Here is a 16,670-nt window from a genome sequence, read left to right as displayed (position 1 = left end):
TAGCTTCTCCCATCAACTTATAATTTACATAACTCATCCCTGAAAAATGTCTGGCTGATTTTCCATGAGTGCCTTATTTTATGCTATATATTAAAAATATGGTTAATATAAGTATTTTCCTCTTTTTAAAGACAGGGTTTCAATGCCACTTAGAAAAGTAAGTTTTGCAGGGACTGTGAGATATAGCTCAGTGGTTAGGACATGGGCTGAACTTAGAGGGCTAAGACTTGATTCCCAGCACCCACATGGTAGCTCCCACTGGTCTGTAACTCAAGCCCCCAAAGGATCCAATGCCCTCTTGTGGCCTTTGAGGGTAATGCATACACAAAGTAAACAAAGATACAAGCAAAATATCTATAAACATGTTTAAAGAGTTTTGCACATTTACTTTAGAGTCAATGTCTCATTCTCACCATGTAGTTCTGGATGGCCTTGAAAACACATCCTGCTATCTCAGCCTCTTCAGTGCTGAGGCATTAGTTAGAAGGTTTTATGTTCTATTTGACCAAAAATAGCTACTATTAGTCAACATTTTCAATTTCTTCTTTAATTGGAAATTTACTATGGGTGTCCCTGCATTCCTTTAACAAATAGCCTTACTGAGAGAATGGGTGACCCTATCAACAACCTGGAAAAAAACTTAGCAGCCATGATACAAGGGTGTAGACATTGCCCCAAAACTGCTTTAATAAAGTTAGGTAATGTTCCCAAGGCAACACTGGGCCTAGGTCCTCAAGTTCAGTGGCACTGCAAATTCCTGACATGTTCAAGGCACAGATGCCAAAAAAAGAAAAAAAAAAACCAGACTACTTTTATGCTTTAAAGTCTTGGGGCTGGGAACCTGGTTCAGGGGCCTAGCAAGGAGAATCCTAGCATGATGTTCCACGCTGAGTGCAGGAGCTTATCTTCCTGTATGTTCCCTATTTACTTTATTATTATTATTATTATTTATTTATTTTTTTTGGATTTGGTTTTTTTTTCAGAGACAGGGTTTCTCTGTGTAGCCCTGGCCGTCCTGGAACTCACTCTATAGACCAGGCTGGCCTCGAACTCAGAAATCCGCCTGCCTGTCTCCCAGAGTGCTGGGATTACAGGCTTGCGCTACCACTGCCTAGGCAGTCAAGGCTTGAAAACAGCAATTACACTGTTTTCTGTTACTAATTCAGTGAACATGTGCTTTGTGCTTTATACCTAATGCAGCACGTGGCGAGAAGCAGAAGCAGCAGGTGACCATAAAAGGACAAGGACTGAGGACAGGCAGTAAGGATGGAGGGTGCCAACATGCTATTACTATGCTTACTATGAGGATTAGGCTACACAAGGAACCCTTAACCACACGATTTCATAACGTAAGCAGGTTAGAGACGAGAGTGCTGAAGAGCAGCATCTTCTGTGTTGCACCTTCACACAGTCATTAACACTAGATATATTACCTAGTAAATGGACAAGCAGGGAGGAAAATATGATAAAGCTGAGAAACTGTCAAAAAGTCCCTGGAATTCCTGTGCATGGATTTCATTAAAGTATGCCTAAGAAATTTCAACAAACTACTCTAAAATATATTTCTCAAATAATCTTTGCAGATAAGTTTTCAGAAGGCAGAATAATAAAACATTGTAAACTGAGGGAGTGTGGGAAAAACCAGACCTCCAAAGAGGTCTGAGGGAATGAAAGATATTTTCTGGAAAAGGCTCTGTTAATAACTGATCAGTTTAGAATAGTGTCCTTTTATTTCAAGTCACAGCATATACAAATCTTATCCCCTAAACCCTGATACCCCTTTTCCTGAAGAAAACCACAGGAAAAAAAAACTTCCACACTAGCCTTAATTTGCCTGCAACAAAGGATCATGTGTCAACATTTTTCTCTTACCTAGAAATTACAGAAGATCATACAAATTTTTTGTTGTTGCTTAGTCATAACTGCTTTTTTAGGAGCAAAAGCAGTTTTGTATAAATGTGACTCTTAAAGTAAAGTACAACTTTTCCTAAGTAGCTCAAGAAACAACCTTCCATCTTTTCTAATTTTCTTTTTCATTATAGTCTGAGGTAGTGTGGGAGATGGGGGTGGGTCCTCCAGACTTCAGAAACACCTTAAGGAAATAAGTTTCTCCAAGAATTCAACAGTATGATTCTTTGACTCAAGAATGAAAAGAATGTACTGTCTGTTCCTCATTCATTCAGATAGTTTAGGTAGTTTTCCTGTGCTAAGTATAGGATCTTAGTAACTAATACTACTAATTAGCCACTGGTGGTCTCCATCTCCCTCCAGTGAGACCAGGGAATGGGAAGGGGCGCCACGAGCCCTGTCTGACATGAGCGAGGTCTTCATAATGCACATAAGCACAACTTCTCTCTCATCTCTGCTGTCTATCAACTTCTTCAAACCACTCATCCTGCTCACTGTATTCTATTTGCCCAATTTGAATCCTTTGTAGCTCTCCCTTGGTTACAACTCGATCTAGGATATCTTTTACTCTCATTTTTTCAATTAGTTCTTGCCTACTACACTGTCAGCTTCTAAAACAGAAATTTTAGGTTTTTTCCCCATGGTGTTTGGCTCTGGTGATTAAAGCTGACTACCACGTGCCAATATTGCATACATTTGTTCTCTTTACCTAGATGGAACTTTTCTTTTTCAGGCATATCTTTATCACTGGATATGTTTATCAGGAGGAGATAAAAAAGAAAGGTTATTTGATTCTGTTTTTAGAAAAGACTGTGTGTGTGTGGGGCATTGGAAAGAGCAATCTGGGATAGGGGTCATAAAAAAATAAAAATAAAAAAAGAAAGAAAAAACTTATGTTCACTTACAGATTTCTTGAGAGAATGCCTTATGATGTACCTCAGGCTGGCCTGAAATTTTCTATGCTGATCTAACTATCCTTGAACTCAGAGGTCTAACTGCCTCTGGCTTTTAAGTCATACATTTATGAGCAGAGTTTTTGTTTTGGTTTCTTTTAGGGATACTATTCCAACTTCTCTCCCTGGCTATCCTGTACACAAACCATGAACATATACAAGATTCTCCAGAAAGTGCCTCCCCAGAAATTATTTAATAAATCATAAAAAACACACATCTGAGCAGACAAAATAATTGTAGTATGGAAAAATCCCCAAAGTCCTTGTTTTTAGCAGCTGCGAGGTAGAGGGTGTGTTACAAAGTTCCACAAACAACTCTTCTTTGAAGGAGTCAGTAAGTTAAAAATATAGCTTTAACTTGATTGAGTATAAACCACATCCAAATTAAAGTAAACCACTTTACCATTCAAAGAATCAACCTAATAATTAATTTCCAAACCTTTCCCTTATAATGGCTTAACAGTACTGAGAAAGGACATTACACAAATAATTATAATAAACAACACAGCCCCTATTCTCTCCAAGCTAAATAATTTACTTGCTTTTTAAAATTATATATTTTATAACAATTATTAAAATACAGTATTACAAAAGTTTACCTGAAATATAGCAAACAACTTGAGAAAAAGGAACTAAACTCTTGCAGAAAGTTAAATCTGACTTTTAAAAAGTGATGGAGATAAAAAACAAGATCAGACTGCACATCATGAAATCAATAAAAGTAGGATTTAAGTTGCATCGTCCCTACACAAGCAAAATGCTATCTCAAGTTGACCACTGATCAAAACATTACAAGTCCAAATGAGAGAAAGTCAACGTTACGATCTGTAGAAGAATGACCCAAGCAGCAGGAAACTTCTGTGAATCCTGAGTAACCCAGCAGCGGCCAGCACTGTGCCTCCTGTGCACTTAGTCCCAAGGGAGCACAGCTGCATAGCTGAATGACTGCTCTGACTTCCTACCACAGCTGCATTCACACTCTCTGCCCTTCTCTACCTGAGGTGGGGGTGCAGGTTTGCCATTAAGAGTCATCTGGAAAGTGGCTGCCTGGCCTGCAGCGGGCAAAGGGGCAGTCTTCAGCTTTTTTGAAGTAGTTTTGGGTGGGTGTTCCTCCTCTTCTTCATCAGAATCCTGAAGGCCATACTTAGAAAAGTGGGAGACCTAAGAAGAAAAGAACCAAGCAAAGTCAATGATTAAGTGTTCTCTTCACTCTTTCTTTAATATCTGTGAAATATCTTGAAAAAAGACAAAAATGGATTAAATATTTAAATAGTCAAATCAGGGGTTGGAAAGATAGCTCAGCAGTTCAAAATACTGGTGGCTCTTCCAGAGGACCCACAATGACAGCTCACAACTGTCTATAATTCTAGTTTCAGGGGTTCCAATGTCCTATTCTGGCTTCCAAGGGCACAATGCACAGAAATAAGCAAGTTAAGTAAGTAATTTTAAAATAATTAAAGTAAAAGAAAATGCTAATGAAATATCAGTGTTAGTTTTTTATAATTTTGACAGGGTTCACTGCACATAATAGTTGCTCAAAATTAAGTGAATATATGCAATATGATATATATTACAATGAGCTGGGAATGGGGGCACACAACTTTAGTCCCAGCAGTAAGGAAACAGAGGCAGGTGGATCTATGTGAGATTTAGGTCAGCCAGGTCTATAAAACGAGTTTTCAGGACAGTCAGGTAGATACAAAGAAACCCTGTTTGGGAGGAAAAAAAAAAACAAACCCTAAACCAAAAATCACACACACACACACACACACACACACACACACACACACACACACACACACACACACACACACACACACGTACACACACACTCTCCTCATTCACACATGAGACTGAGGAAAAAAAAAAAAAACCCTAAACCAAAAATCACACACACACACACACTCTCTCTCTCTCTCTCTCTCTCTCTCTCTCTCTCTCTCTCTCTCTCCTCATTCACACATGAGACTTAAATGTAATCACCCAGTGCTGAAAAGTTGGCTCAGTGGTTAAGAGAACTTGTGGCAAAGATCCAGGTTCAATTCCTAGCACCCATGTGGGAGGCTCACCACCTCTTTGGGCACTAGCCACTGGTGTGGTACACAGATGTGCATGCAAAATAATCAACATAAACACAAAAATAAATAAAAAAACTCAGGCCTGGAGAGATGGCTCAGCAGTTAAGAACCCTGGTTGCTCTTGTAGAGGTCCTTAGTCAAATTCCCAGCAACCACATGGTGGCTCACAACCATCTATAATGGGATCCAATGCCCTCTTCTGTCAGACAGACATATAGAAGAGAGCATTTATATGCATAAATAAATAAAACAAAAGAACAGAAAATGCAATCATCCTTGACCCCTGACATATACTACCTAATTGTTCACTATCTACACAAGGGTCTTCAACCAGCTAAATCATCCAACCAGTCTAGAAGAAATTACTGGGTAAGGTTAGCTAGAACAAGTAGCAGTCAACGTCTCCATTTTCATAAGTATTTAAAAATAAAAATGACAATTAGGGTCCAGGAGTTGGATGGCTTAGCACTCAGCAGATAATATTCTTGCTGCGAAGTCTGACAATCTGATTTTGGTGCCCAGCAACCACCTGATACAGAGAACCGACTACCCTTAGATGCCTTTTCCTATCCACCTGTAAACAGTAACATTTCTGTACCCATACATGTGCACATGCACACACATAAGAATGTTAAAAAGGGGGAAATGATCAGAGTTCGGGAGATAGCTCAGCTGATAAATTGTCTGCCATGTAATCATGAGTACCAGAGTTCAGATCCCCTCTTCCTCCAACAAGAAGCTGGGTCAGACCACAACTACAAGTCCAGCATTGGAGAGGCAGTAGTAATTTTGGGTTCTTGGAGCTAGTTAGCTAGCCAGTCTTTTAAATTAGGGAGATCCAGATTCAGTGAGAGATTGTTTCAAACAATAAGATGAGCTGGGTAGAGGTATATGCTTTTAATTAAGAGAGAAGCAGGCAGTTCTTTGAGTTCAAAGACAACCTATTCTACAAAACAAGTGTCAGGTCAGCCAAGGCTACATATTGAGACCATGAATGAATGAATGAATGAATGGCAACAGAGGCAGACACCTGATATTGACAGATAGACACACATACACACTCACACACAAACACCAATAAACCAATTTTTAAGAAAGAGACAAATGATTTTTGATGAGTTCATTTTGTAACTCCAAAGGCTAGAAGTGGGTTAAGTAACTATACCTTAAATACCCAAGAACCAGTTTCAGGCCGATACTCCTTGAATTGGGCCCCTTGCTTTCTTGAAACTGCTTCTAATCTCCCCTCATAATTGATATCGGCAAGTCGATCTGGACTCTTTATTAAACACCGGGATGTTTTATCTGTTGGCCAAACTCCATCCAAAGTAACTTCAGCCTTCCTGTGAATTATAAACGGACAAAATATAAGAAGAGTAAGACTTTTCTATGGAAGAGACCTTCTCTGAAAGACTAACAGACAACTGCAATGTGAACCAGCTATATCAACCCCAAACATACAAAGGAACTTCCACATTCATGTTGACTGCTATGCTATTCACAATGGCTAAGTTCTGGTAACAGCCTAGATATTTATCAGATGAATGGATAAAAGAAGTGGTATATACTTTCTTGAAAAAACTAGAAAATAAAGCAAAACAAAACAAAAAGATGTAATAGAGATCCAACTAACACTACTGTAAATAGCAAAGATAGGCCTGAGGCTGTATGTGGAGGTTCATGTCTTGTAATTCCAGGATTTAGGAGAGAAAAGCCGGTCTGGGCTATAGAGTGAAACACTATCTCACGGGAGAAAAAAGCAAACAAATGCGGCTGGAGATGACTCAGTGGTGAAGATGAGAAGACTTGGGTTTAGTTTCTAGAACCCAGATGTGACAGCTCAGAACCATCTAGAATTTTAGTTTCAGGGTTATAAGTATTCTGGAACACTGCATGCATATTGTAAAAAGACATACATGCAGTCAAAACATTCATACACATAAAATAAGAATAAATGTAAACAAAATGATATTAACAACAATATAGAGGGAAAGAGGAAAGGATGGAGAAAGTGAGTGATTCCTTAGAAGTATTTATTCTGCAGGTGTTTCAAACCTAGAGCCCTGGAGCTAGAAATGGCCCAATAATTAAGTCTATATTGTGGGGGTGAGAAAAATGGCTTAATGGTTAAGTGAACTGGAAGGGACCTGGGTTCCCTTCTCAGCACCCTATGGCAGCTAATAACAGTCTATAATTACAGTTGCAGGGATCTGTCAGCATCTTCCAATGTAAGGACAACAGGCAAGAGTGTACTATACAGACATATGTACAGTCAAGAAAGAGTACATACTACATGCATTTCTAGATGGGCCTGAGTTTGGCTCCCAGAACCCACACTGAGCAGCTTACAAGTACCTGCAACTCCAGAAACACAGGGATGCAATGCCTTTGCCTCCTCAGGGATACAAACTCACACTACATGTATATGCACAAACTCATACACACATACAGCTCCATAGTTAAAATATTAAAAGTGATTAAGAACAAAGTATCATATCTATCGTAATGAACTCAAATTGGTTTTAGAGTCAGATTACATTTATTTCAAGTGTAATAATATTATCAGTTATTTACAGTCTGCCTTAGTATAGATCACTACTATACTAATTATGTTAGTTAATAACAACTACTGTTAAACAGTCATTGGGCTGAAAGTGTAGCTTACTAAAACTAGCTTAGATGAGCATTTTGAGCACCATAATAAACAAAAGACAAACAGTTTAATAGGATTAGTTTTTAATAAATTAATAGTTTATGTTTTACTGACTCATATCCTACCTTCTGTTCTACTCTAAACAGCAACAACAAAAATTTGGTGTGCAAACCAGCATGTACGATTGCACCATGGTCAGAGGACAACTTGAATGCGTTTGTCCCCTATCATTTTATAATGAAGGGCCCAAGGATTGAACTTAGGTTATCAGGCTTAGCAGCATGCACCTTTACTCACTAAACCATCTTTCAAACCCTGTCTTGCTTTTATTGAGCATTCTATCCTAGTTCTCCCGTGGTAAGAAAAATTACATTAGAAATGAATATTCACATTACTGTCTAACCTAACCTATTTACAAAACAATCTTGTAAAACAATCCTGTAAATCTGAGACTCTATGTTTATTTCCTATGGTTTGAACAGTTTGTGTACTCCCGAAGGCTTCATGTGCTGAAATCCTCATTGTGAAGCTGTGAAATAGTACATATTTGAGCTCCTTGGAGGAAATTTAGACTAGACAGAATCACTACAGTGGAGCCCTCATAACTGAATCCTCCTGGCTTTTTAAGAGGAGAAAGCAGGAAGTTAATTACATATTTATATCTGTATTTCCTATCTCTTGCCATGTGGTACCCTATACTTCCTTACAACTGGCAAAAATACGATCATTAAATGTGGTATTTTGATCTTGGATTTAAACCCACCAAACAAAGTCCTTTTCTCATGACTCAATCTGTGTATTATTGGCAATGAAAAATTAATATATCACTAAATCTCCATTTCTCCTTGTAGCTCTTTGTCACCACAATTCTCCTTTGTTCTATAATTTAACTTACTTAACCATCAGTAGAAAAATATAGTAGTTATCTTCTTGTGATTGTTTATTTCACTTAGTCTATCCATGCTAACCATTGTCGGAATTTCCTTCCTCACTACTGATTGTGTTTGGAGACAGGACCTTGAATATACAGTCCCAAGCAGACTGCAATTCATAAAGTCCAGGCTGGCCTTGGAATCTTTCTGATTCCAAGTTACCTTTGTTTGTAAGACTGAATAATAATAATTCCTCATATGTACATGCTATACTTTATCCATCTATCCATAAATGAATACTTTTAGAAGTCAAGAATTAAATGCAGGGCCGGAGAGATGGCTCAGTGGTTAAGAGCACTGTCTGCTCTTCCAGAGGTCCTGAGTTCAATTCCCAGCAACCACATAGTGGCTCACAACCATCTGTAACAAGATCCCATTGCCCTCTTCTGGTATGTCTAAAGACAGTGTATTCATACACATAAGATAAATAAATCCTTTAATCCTTAAAAAAAAAATGAAATGACCAAAGATGTAAAATATTTCATAATCCTAAAAAATTCAGTTTTAGAGATTGTTTTAGTGTAGGGTATTTGCATATTATATATATATATGTATGTACTCTATGTGTATACTCATGTTTACGAAAGCCAGAAGACAGAATTCATCTTTGGTCATGCCTGCATTTCATTTTTTTTTTTAAGGATTAAAGGATTTATTTATCTTATGTGTATGAATTCCCTAGAGCCAGAGCTACAAACAGTTGTGAGTTGCTGGGAACCCAAATGCAGGCCTCTGCCAAGAGCAGCAAGTGTTTAACTACTGTCCTGAGCCAGCTCTCCAGCCTTCACCCTATTCCCAACCCTCAAAAAACAAGCTCTTTCTTGGGGTTCTGCAAATGTAACTTCAACCAATCAAACATCTAAATTATTCAGAGAAAGATGGCTGTAGTAGTACAGAACTGTTACTACAGCACAGGGGAGGCTATAGCAGGCATGCTGTGAATGAAAGCCAGGTTAGGGTGCAAGGCCACACAGGGCTATAGTACAAGACCCTGTCTAACCTCCCACCATATTCAAGCACTAGATGGCAATAAAATGTCTATTAAATAAAATAAAGTTAGTCTTAAATTTAAATAGTGTACCAGTGGTAGAAGAAGAAATACAACAAAACAAAAGAGAACACCTTTCTGGAGTTGGTGCTCAGTGGCAGAGTGATTTTCAGCATGCATGAGGCCCTGGTTTAATCTCTAGCTCTGAAAAGTAAAATTAAGCAAAAGCAAAAGCAAACTTCCATTGTTGAAAGTTCCTGAAAATAGCATGTGAACATGTTACCATTGGGGAAAAGGTATGAGTCCTAAAGTCAGTGCATCATTACTGACTTTATTTATACTTTCAAATAAGAGTAGAAAAGCAATTATTATTCTATAGCAAAATTATATTTTTAGAAAAAAATTCCAATTTAGTTAATTATTTTCTGTATGTATATAAATTCATACCTATTTAGCCCTTCACCCACAGGTGGCTTTTGGTTATCATCTACATAGACAATAACTTCCTTCCTCCGGATATGCACAATGTCGTCCAAATTTAGATTTGTCAAATTCACATCTCCTTCAAAATAGATTGAGCCATACCCTAAAATTCAGAGCAAATGGTTAAAAAAGATCCTTCATGGATGAGCAAAAATCTCCTTTAATCTGATTAGAAAGGAAGAACAATCTGTAATATCAGCATTTTAAATTGTTCAGAAATTCATGGAGGAGCTTTCTTTTTCTTTTTCTTTTCTTTTTTTTTTTTGTTTTGTTTTTTGATTTGTTTTTTTCGAGACAGGGTTTCTCTGTATATCCCTAGCTGGCCTCGAACTCAGAAATCCAAGTGCCTCTGCCTCCCAGAGTGCTGGGATTACAGGCGTGTGCCACCATCGCCCAGCTATGGAGCAGCTTTTTATCTCCTAAATATGCCAAGAATTGGGACAGAAGAATGACAGCATTATATTGTTATCAGATATAACACCTCCAGTCTACATTTCTGGTGTCTTCAAATCTTCCCAAGTATCTGCAGTGCTGATCTGTGAACAACTTGGTTGCTCCTTTGCTTTTTATAGAGGACCAGCAAACACATGGTGGCTCACAACAGTAATTCTAGTTCTAGAGGATATTAAATTATATTAAAATACTCGAGCCAATTTAAAATACAGTATCACAGAGTAAGTTTATTTAAAGACAATTATCTGTAACAATTTAATATAAAACTGATCAGTGTATTAAACTTAGTATATCTTCAAGTTTAATTATGAATAATTATGGGAAAAATAATTACCAGACTCAAACAGGTACGGCTAAGCCCCCAAATTCTACATGGTTTTAGTCTTTGTTGCTTTATTACTTGTCAATGTTTCTATTATTCCAAGTCAGGGAAGAACCAAATACAGGGGGGGAAAAATAAACCCCAAAACCAAGAGTTTAATAACCTTTAATAACAGGCAAGGTCCAATCTCTAAGTTATATGACTCCTAAACTCATAAACTTACCTTTACGGCCAATGGTGAAGTCAGAAACAATGCATTCTCCCTTCTCATTGGTAATTTTAGCAAGGTCATCCATAGATGGGATAGTATAATAACCAACCTTTGTGAGAACAATGCCTATGACAAAAAGTCAAATAATATGGTGATTATACTAGAGTAGAACAGTTCTCAGTAGTATTAATTTTATTTTCATATAACAATTTTATTTTTATATAACAATTTTTAAATGAACTAAGTTGGGTTTTTTGTTTAGGTTTTATTGAGGCAGGTCTTATGCATCATTATGGTCTTGTAGTTAAGACAAAGCTGACACCTTGAGCTTCTGAGCAACTTGCCTCCACATCCTGAATGCAGAATTTGGGATGCATAGGCAGAAGGGTCACTGCAAGTTTGAAGTAAGCATGAGCAAGACCCAGACTCCACCCCCACAAACAGAAAAACAAAAACATTTTTAAATGTAATTCAGTCTACTTAACTTTGCTTAACCCAAGATTTCTAGATTTTATTTACCATAGCCCTCTTTTTAAAGGGGACATCCAATAAAGTGGTAGGTAGTCCATAGAACACACTGTGGTAAGGTCTTACTAGTAAGCAATCCACTTGAATTTACAAAGTTAGGTAGACAGGACAGTCTCTTAGATTATAAAAAAGTGGGCTCTTTTGACCATATTGCTATAATTAAAAACTGTCTCAAAGGTATAAAAGTATGTGAATCTGACCTGCTGGATGTATATGGTAAGCATTATTTTCTATCTCTTCTCGGTCATCTTGCAATGACTCATCATGGAAAGACGTTTCTTCACTGCTTCCTTCCAGTCCATTGCGCAAAGCAGCACGCATGTTCAAAGCAACAATGGTGTCTTCCACATTGCTGCTACTGTTATTTTTGTTTCCAACACTCTCCGGGGTTTGAGGAATGGGTTTAGCAATAGGATTAGTGTAAAATCGTGATACCAGAGAGTCATCATCTCCATCCTGCTGATGGTTCTCATCAACAGGTTTGCTCAGGAAGCTAAATCTGAAAACAGAGGGAAAAAAAACCCTTAGCCTGTGGCAATAAAGATAATGACAGCAGTCAATCTTTATTAAGGATCTGATGTTACACTAGATGATTCAATAAATTTAAAGTCTATCGTTATAGTAACTGTGTGAGATAGGATGCAATCATCATCTCTTAATCTGTAACAGGAAAACTGAATCAAAAAAGTAATCTTGCGTATTATCACAAGGTTGTGAGTACTATCTAGAGTTGAAGTTTTAAAATACAAAAATCTAGGGCTAGAAAGATGGCTCAGTGGTTAAGAGCATGTACTGTTTTTATGGAGGAACAACATAGACATTGTGGTTCACAACAGTAACTCTAGTTCTAGAGGATATGATACCATCTCCTGGTCCCCTCAGACACCAGACACACAAGTGTATACAGATATTCATGCGACCAAAACACCCATGTTCATAAAGCAACAAATGAAAACTCCAGAAAATCTAGCTCTAGATTTCATATCCTTAACTGGCCATTTTCAAAAGAATAAATCTTAGCCAGGCGGTGGTGGCGCACGCCTGTAATCCCAGCACTCTGGGAGGCAGAGGCAGGAGGATTTCTGAGTTCAAGGCCAGCCTGGTCTACAGAGTGAGTTCCAGGACAGCCAAAGCTATACAAAACCCTGTCTGGAAAAAACCAAAAGAATAAATCTCTCACTATGTGGGTGTGTTCTAGGGATCAAATTTATGTCATCAGATTTGATGACAAAGGTCTTTACTTAACCATCTTGCAAGCCTTAATTTTGATTAAATCTTTGACTAAGACAAACACAAAATACTTGCTGCTATGTGGCAATAAATGATTAATTGTTAATGATTAATGCTTAGTGGTCAAGATAAAACAGCATTTATAAGCACTGGCTGTTTTTCCAAAGACCCAGGGCTTGATTCCCAACACTCACATAGACGCTATCAACAGTTCTAATTCCGGTTCCAGGAGATTTGACATCTCTTCTTACTCTGCAGGCAGTGTATACACATGGTGCACAAACTTGTGGGCAAAACACTCATACGTATAAAGTTTAAAAATCAAAAAATTGTGGTGGCACACACCTGTAATCCCAGCACTCTGGGAAGCAGAGGCATGTGGATTTTTGAGTTCAAGGCCAGCCTGGTCTACAGAGTGAGTTCCAGGACAGCCACGGCTATACAGAGAAACCCTGTCTTGAAAAAAACCAAATCCAAAAAACACCAAAAAAACAAACAACCAAAATCTCAAAATTATAATTATAAACACAAGAGGTTTGGAAATACTTTAATGAAATATCAAATTACAAATAAAAAAAAAAGGTGGTACATTATTTTGAATAAATGAATACCAAATAATCTCTGAAAGTTCACTAATGGAGAGCTAATTAAATTAAATGCATACTTACCATCACTGGTTCGCTCATTCATTCATTCATTCATACATTCACTCATTATTTGCTTGAGACAGTCTTTCTACATAGCCCTGGCTGTCCTGAACTCTGTATATATACTAGGATGACCACCTCTGCCTCCCAAGTGCTGGAATTCAAGGCCTGCACCATTATGCCTTTTTTGTTTTCTAAAGTTTCACTAATTTTATGTGTTGAAGTGTTCTGTTTGCATGAATTTATGTGGACAATGTACATACCTAGTGCCTACAGAGGTCAGAAAAGGCACCAGATCCCTAGGAACTAGAGTTGCAGGCAATTATGAGGAACCACAAGGGTGCTGAGTACTAAATTCTGGTCCTCAGCAGCAAGTGTTCTTAATGACCAATCTATATTTCCAGGTCCCCATTTACTTAGTTTAATGTTATTTATTTATAGTTTATATACATGAGTGTTTTGCCTCCATGTACATATGTGTACATATATATATATGGTGCCTACAGAGGACAAGAGGGGCCTGAGGATCACCTGAAACTAGAATTAGGGATGATTATGAGTAACAGTGTAGATGTTATGAATGGTATAGCAGTCCTTTGCAAGAGCAGCCAGTGATCTTCATTGCTGCCCATTTCATTAGCCCCTATTTTATTTTTTTATATGGGTCTAATTAAGTCCTTTCAAGACAGGCACTTCACAGACTAAAGCTATTTTCCCAACAGCCCCTCAGTAAATTTTAAACTGGAATACTATTAGTTTAAATTGACTATTAAATATTTAATATTTAAAAAATTTTATAGATTATTTTTATATTTACATGAATGTGTCTGTGTCTGTGTGAATGTATGTCATGTGTGTTGGCGAAAAGGCCAGAAGACAGACAGTATTGGATCCCAGTTGTGAGCTGCCTAGCATAGATGCCAGAAACCAAACTCTAATTCTCTGGAAGAACAAGTACTGTTAACCAGAGAGCCAGCTCTTTAGCCCTTGAATTAGACTACTGAAGACATGTATTTTATATGTATATACACACAAACACACACACACACACACATTTACTTCATGTTTGTTATATATATTGATTTTACTTGATTAGAATGGATATTATTTTAATAATCATCAGACTAACTATACCTTAACTAATAGAAGTGCTTCCTAAAACTGCACAAAGCCATACATAAGAATTAATTACAAAGTAGTTCTGTAGAAATTAATCAGAGCTCCAATAATTTTTGAGGTTTAAATTACTAAAGAAGTAATAACATCCAGGAGCCCCTGAATTATAGTCAGTCTATATAAAATTCAACCTTTATAAAATTAGAATGATTTAAAAGCAAAAACAGAACTATTAGCAAGAACATTTTCAAGATGAATTCTGATTACCTCTCTCCATTTTCTGGATACTCAGAGGGTGAGGCAAGATCTTCTGAATCATGATTAACAGGAGAAAAGAGATTGCTATTGTTAAGATTTTTCAAAACCAACTTCTTGATGCTCTTTCTAAAAACAGAGACCAAAAGAAATTGAAAAAATTAAGGTGTATGCAAGTTACCAGACATTATTTTAAAAACTGGAGTCCAAACAGCACTCTCATGTACACGAAACTCACGTAATAAACTGCATTTATAACATTTTTAGTGGTGTAATTACAACATACAACTGTAAATATATTGTGTTTATTTTGAATTAAGCTGAGAAGACGCAGATTAAAGTGGAAAATATCATTGAAACTGGGTGTGTGGCACATTTTTAATCTCCAAACTAAAAGGCAGAGAGAGGCAAGTTTGGCCTATTTCTAGGAGAGTTAAGATTACATAGTCTCTACAGACTTAAGCCCTTCCCTCAGCACACACAGAATACACATTGTTCTTGTAGAGGTCCCCAAGTTTGATTCCTAGCTCCTATCACAAAAACCAGTTCACATCCCTCTATAATTACCTGGAATTATAGCCAGTCCCTCTTCTGGACTCCAGTACATATTCAACAGACACACAGACACACACAAAGACACAGATACACACACAAAGACACACAGACACATTCAGACTCTCAATCTCTCTCAGGATAAAAAATATACATTTTTAAAAGCTTGACTAAACGGGAGCCTGAGAGAGAGCAAGCAAGTAGCATTACACTATGGTTTCTACTTCAAGTTGCCACCTTGAATTTCTGCCCTGAAATCCCCCAAGGAACTGTAAGTCAAATAAATCTTTTCCTTCCTAAGCTGCCTTTGGTCAGTGTTTTATCAAAGTAACAAAATGGAAAGCAAGCCGGGCAGTGGTGGTGCAAGCATGTAATAATCCCAGCACTCTGGGAGGCAGGCGGCAGCCTGGTCTACAGAGTGAGTTCCAGGACAGCCAGGGCTATACAGAGAAACCCTGTCTGGGACGGGGACGGGGACGGGGACGGGGACGGGGACGGGGACGGGGACGGGGACGGGGACGGGGACGGGGACGGGGACGGGGACGGGGACGGGGACGGGGACGGGGACGCGGGGGGGGGGGGGGGACCAAATCCAAGAAAAAGAAAAAGAAAAAGAAAAAGAAAAAAAGGAAAGCAAAACAGCATCAGGTCTGTTTAACTACTTGGAAAAATGCTATGAAGTACAAATGAATACATCTTGTCTTTCCTTAAAAACAAATTTCATGATAGAGACAAAATCATACTTGCTATCTTTTGTGACAAAGCAATTTACTTATAGGGATGTGTGTGCGAATTATGCACATGTGAGTATATTGGTGCATCAGCAAAGTGAGAGGTGGGTCTTAGGTGTCCTGCTGGACCATTTCCACCTCATTTTGTTCAGATAAGGTCTTTCAGTTGTCTTGCAAACAGACAAGAAAATGCCAGCAATCTTCCTGTCTCTACCACTATAATACTTATAGACATTTATGTGACCTTTTATGGCTTCTTATGTGGGTGTTTGGGCTTTGAATTCAGGTCCCCATGCCTGTCCATACAGTCTTAAAGACTGAACCATCACCCCAGTTCTCAATCCATAATTTTAAAAGTTTTGTTAGCTTTATTAATTTTATGTGTATGTTTTGTCTGTGTATGCCTGATACATATAGGAAGTAAGAAGATGATTTTGGATCCTCTGGAACTACAGCTAGAGACAGTTGTGAGACACTGTGAAATTGCTACTCAGATTATCTGCAACAGCAGAGTGCACTAAACCACTGAGCCACCACTGTAGTCATACCCTGACCCCTTTTTTATTTTGGTTTTTCAAAACAAGATTTCTCTGTGTTAACACTAGTTGTCCTGGAACTGGATCTGTTGCT

General features: G+C 37.9%; 1 protein-coding gene across 6 annotated transcripts in view; it reads right to left on the bottom strand.

Annotated features, from left to right (window-relative positions):
• Nup98 (nucleoporin 98 and 96 precursor) overlaps positions 1–16,670 on the bottom strand; it is a 91,488-nt gene that overhangs the window by 24,225 nt on the left and 50,593 nt on the right. For all 6 annotated transcript variants that reach the window (XM_052156130.1, XM_052156126.1, XM_052156125.1 and 3 more), the window contains 6 exons: positions 14,770–14,886; positions 11,710–12,008; positions 10,994–11,107; positions 9,960–10,098; positions 6,105–6,282; positions 3,858–4,022 (listed from right to left, as the gene is read on the bottom strand). In XM_052156130.1, the coding sequence (XP_052012090.1) occupies positions 3,858–4,022; positions 6,105–6,282; positions 9,960–10,098; positions 10,994–11,107; positions 11,710–12,008; positions 14,770–14,886 (1,012 nt within the window). The remainder of the gene's footprint in view (positions 1–3,857; positions 4,023–6,104; positions 6,283–9,959; positions 10,099–10,993; positions 11,108–11,709; positions 12,009–14,769; positions 14,887–16,670) is intronic.

Source organism: Apodemus sylvaticus, chromosome 1 (assembly GCF_947179515.1).
Source record: "Apodemus sylvaticus chromosome 1, mApoSyl1.1, whole genome shotgun sequence".
In the NCBI taxonomy this organism is placed as follows: Eukaryota; Metazoa; Chordata; class Mammalia; order Rodentia; family Muridae; genus Apodemus; species Apodemus sylvaticus.
Note: the sequence above shows the minus strand (reverse complement) of the source record. Positions and strands in the feature narration are given on the sequence as shown.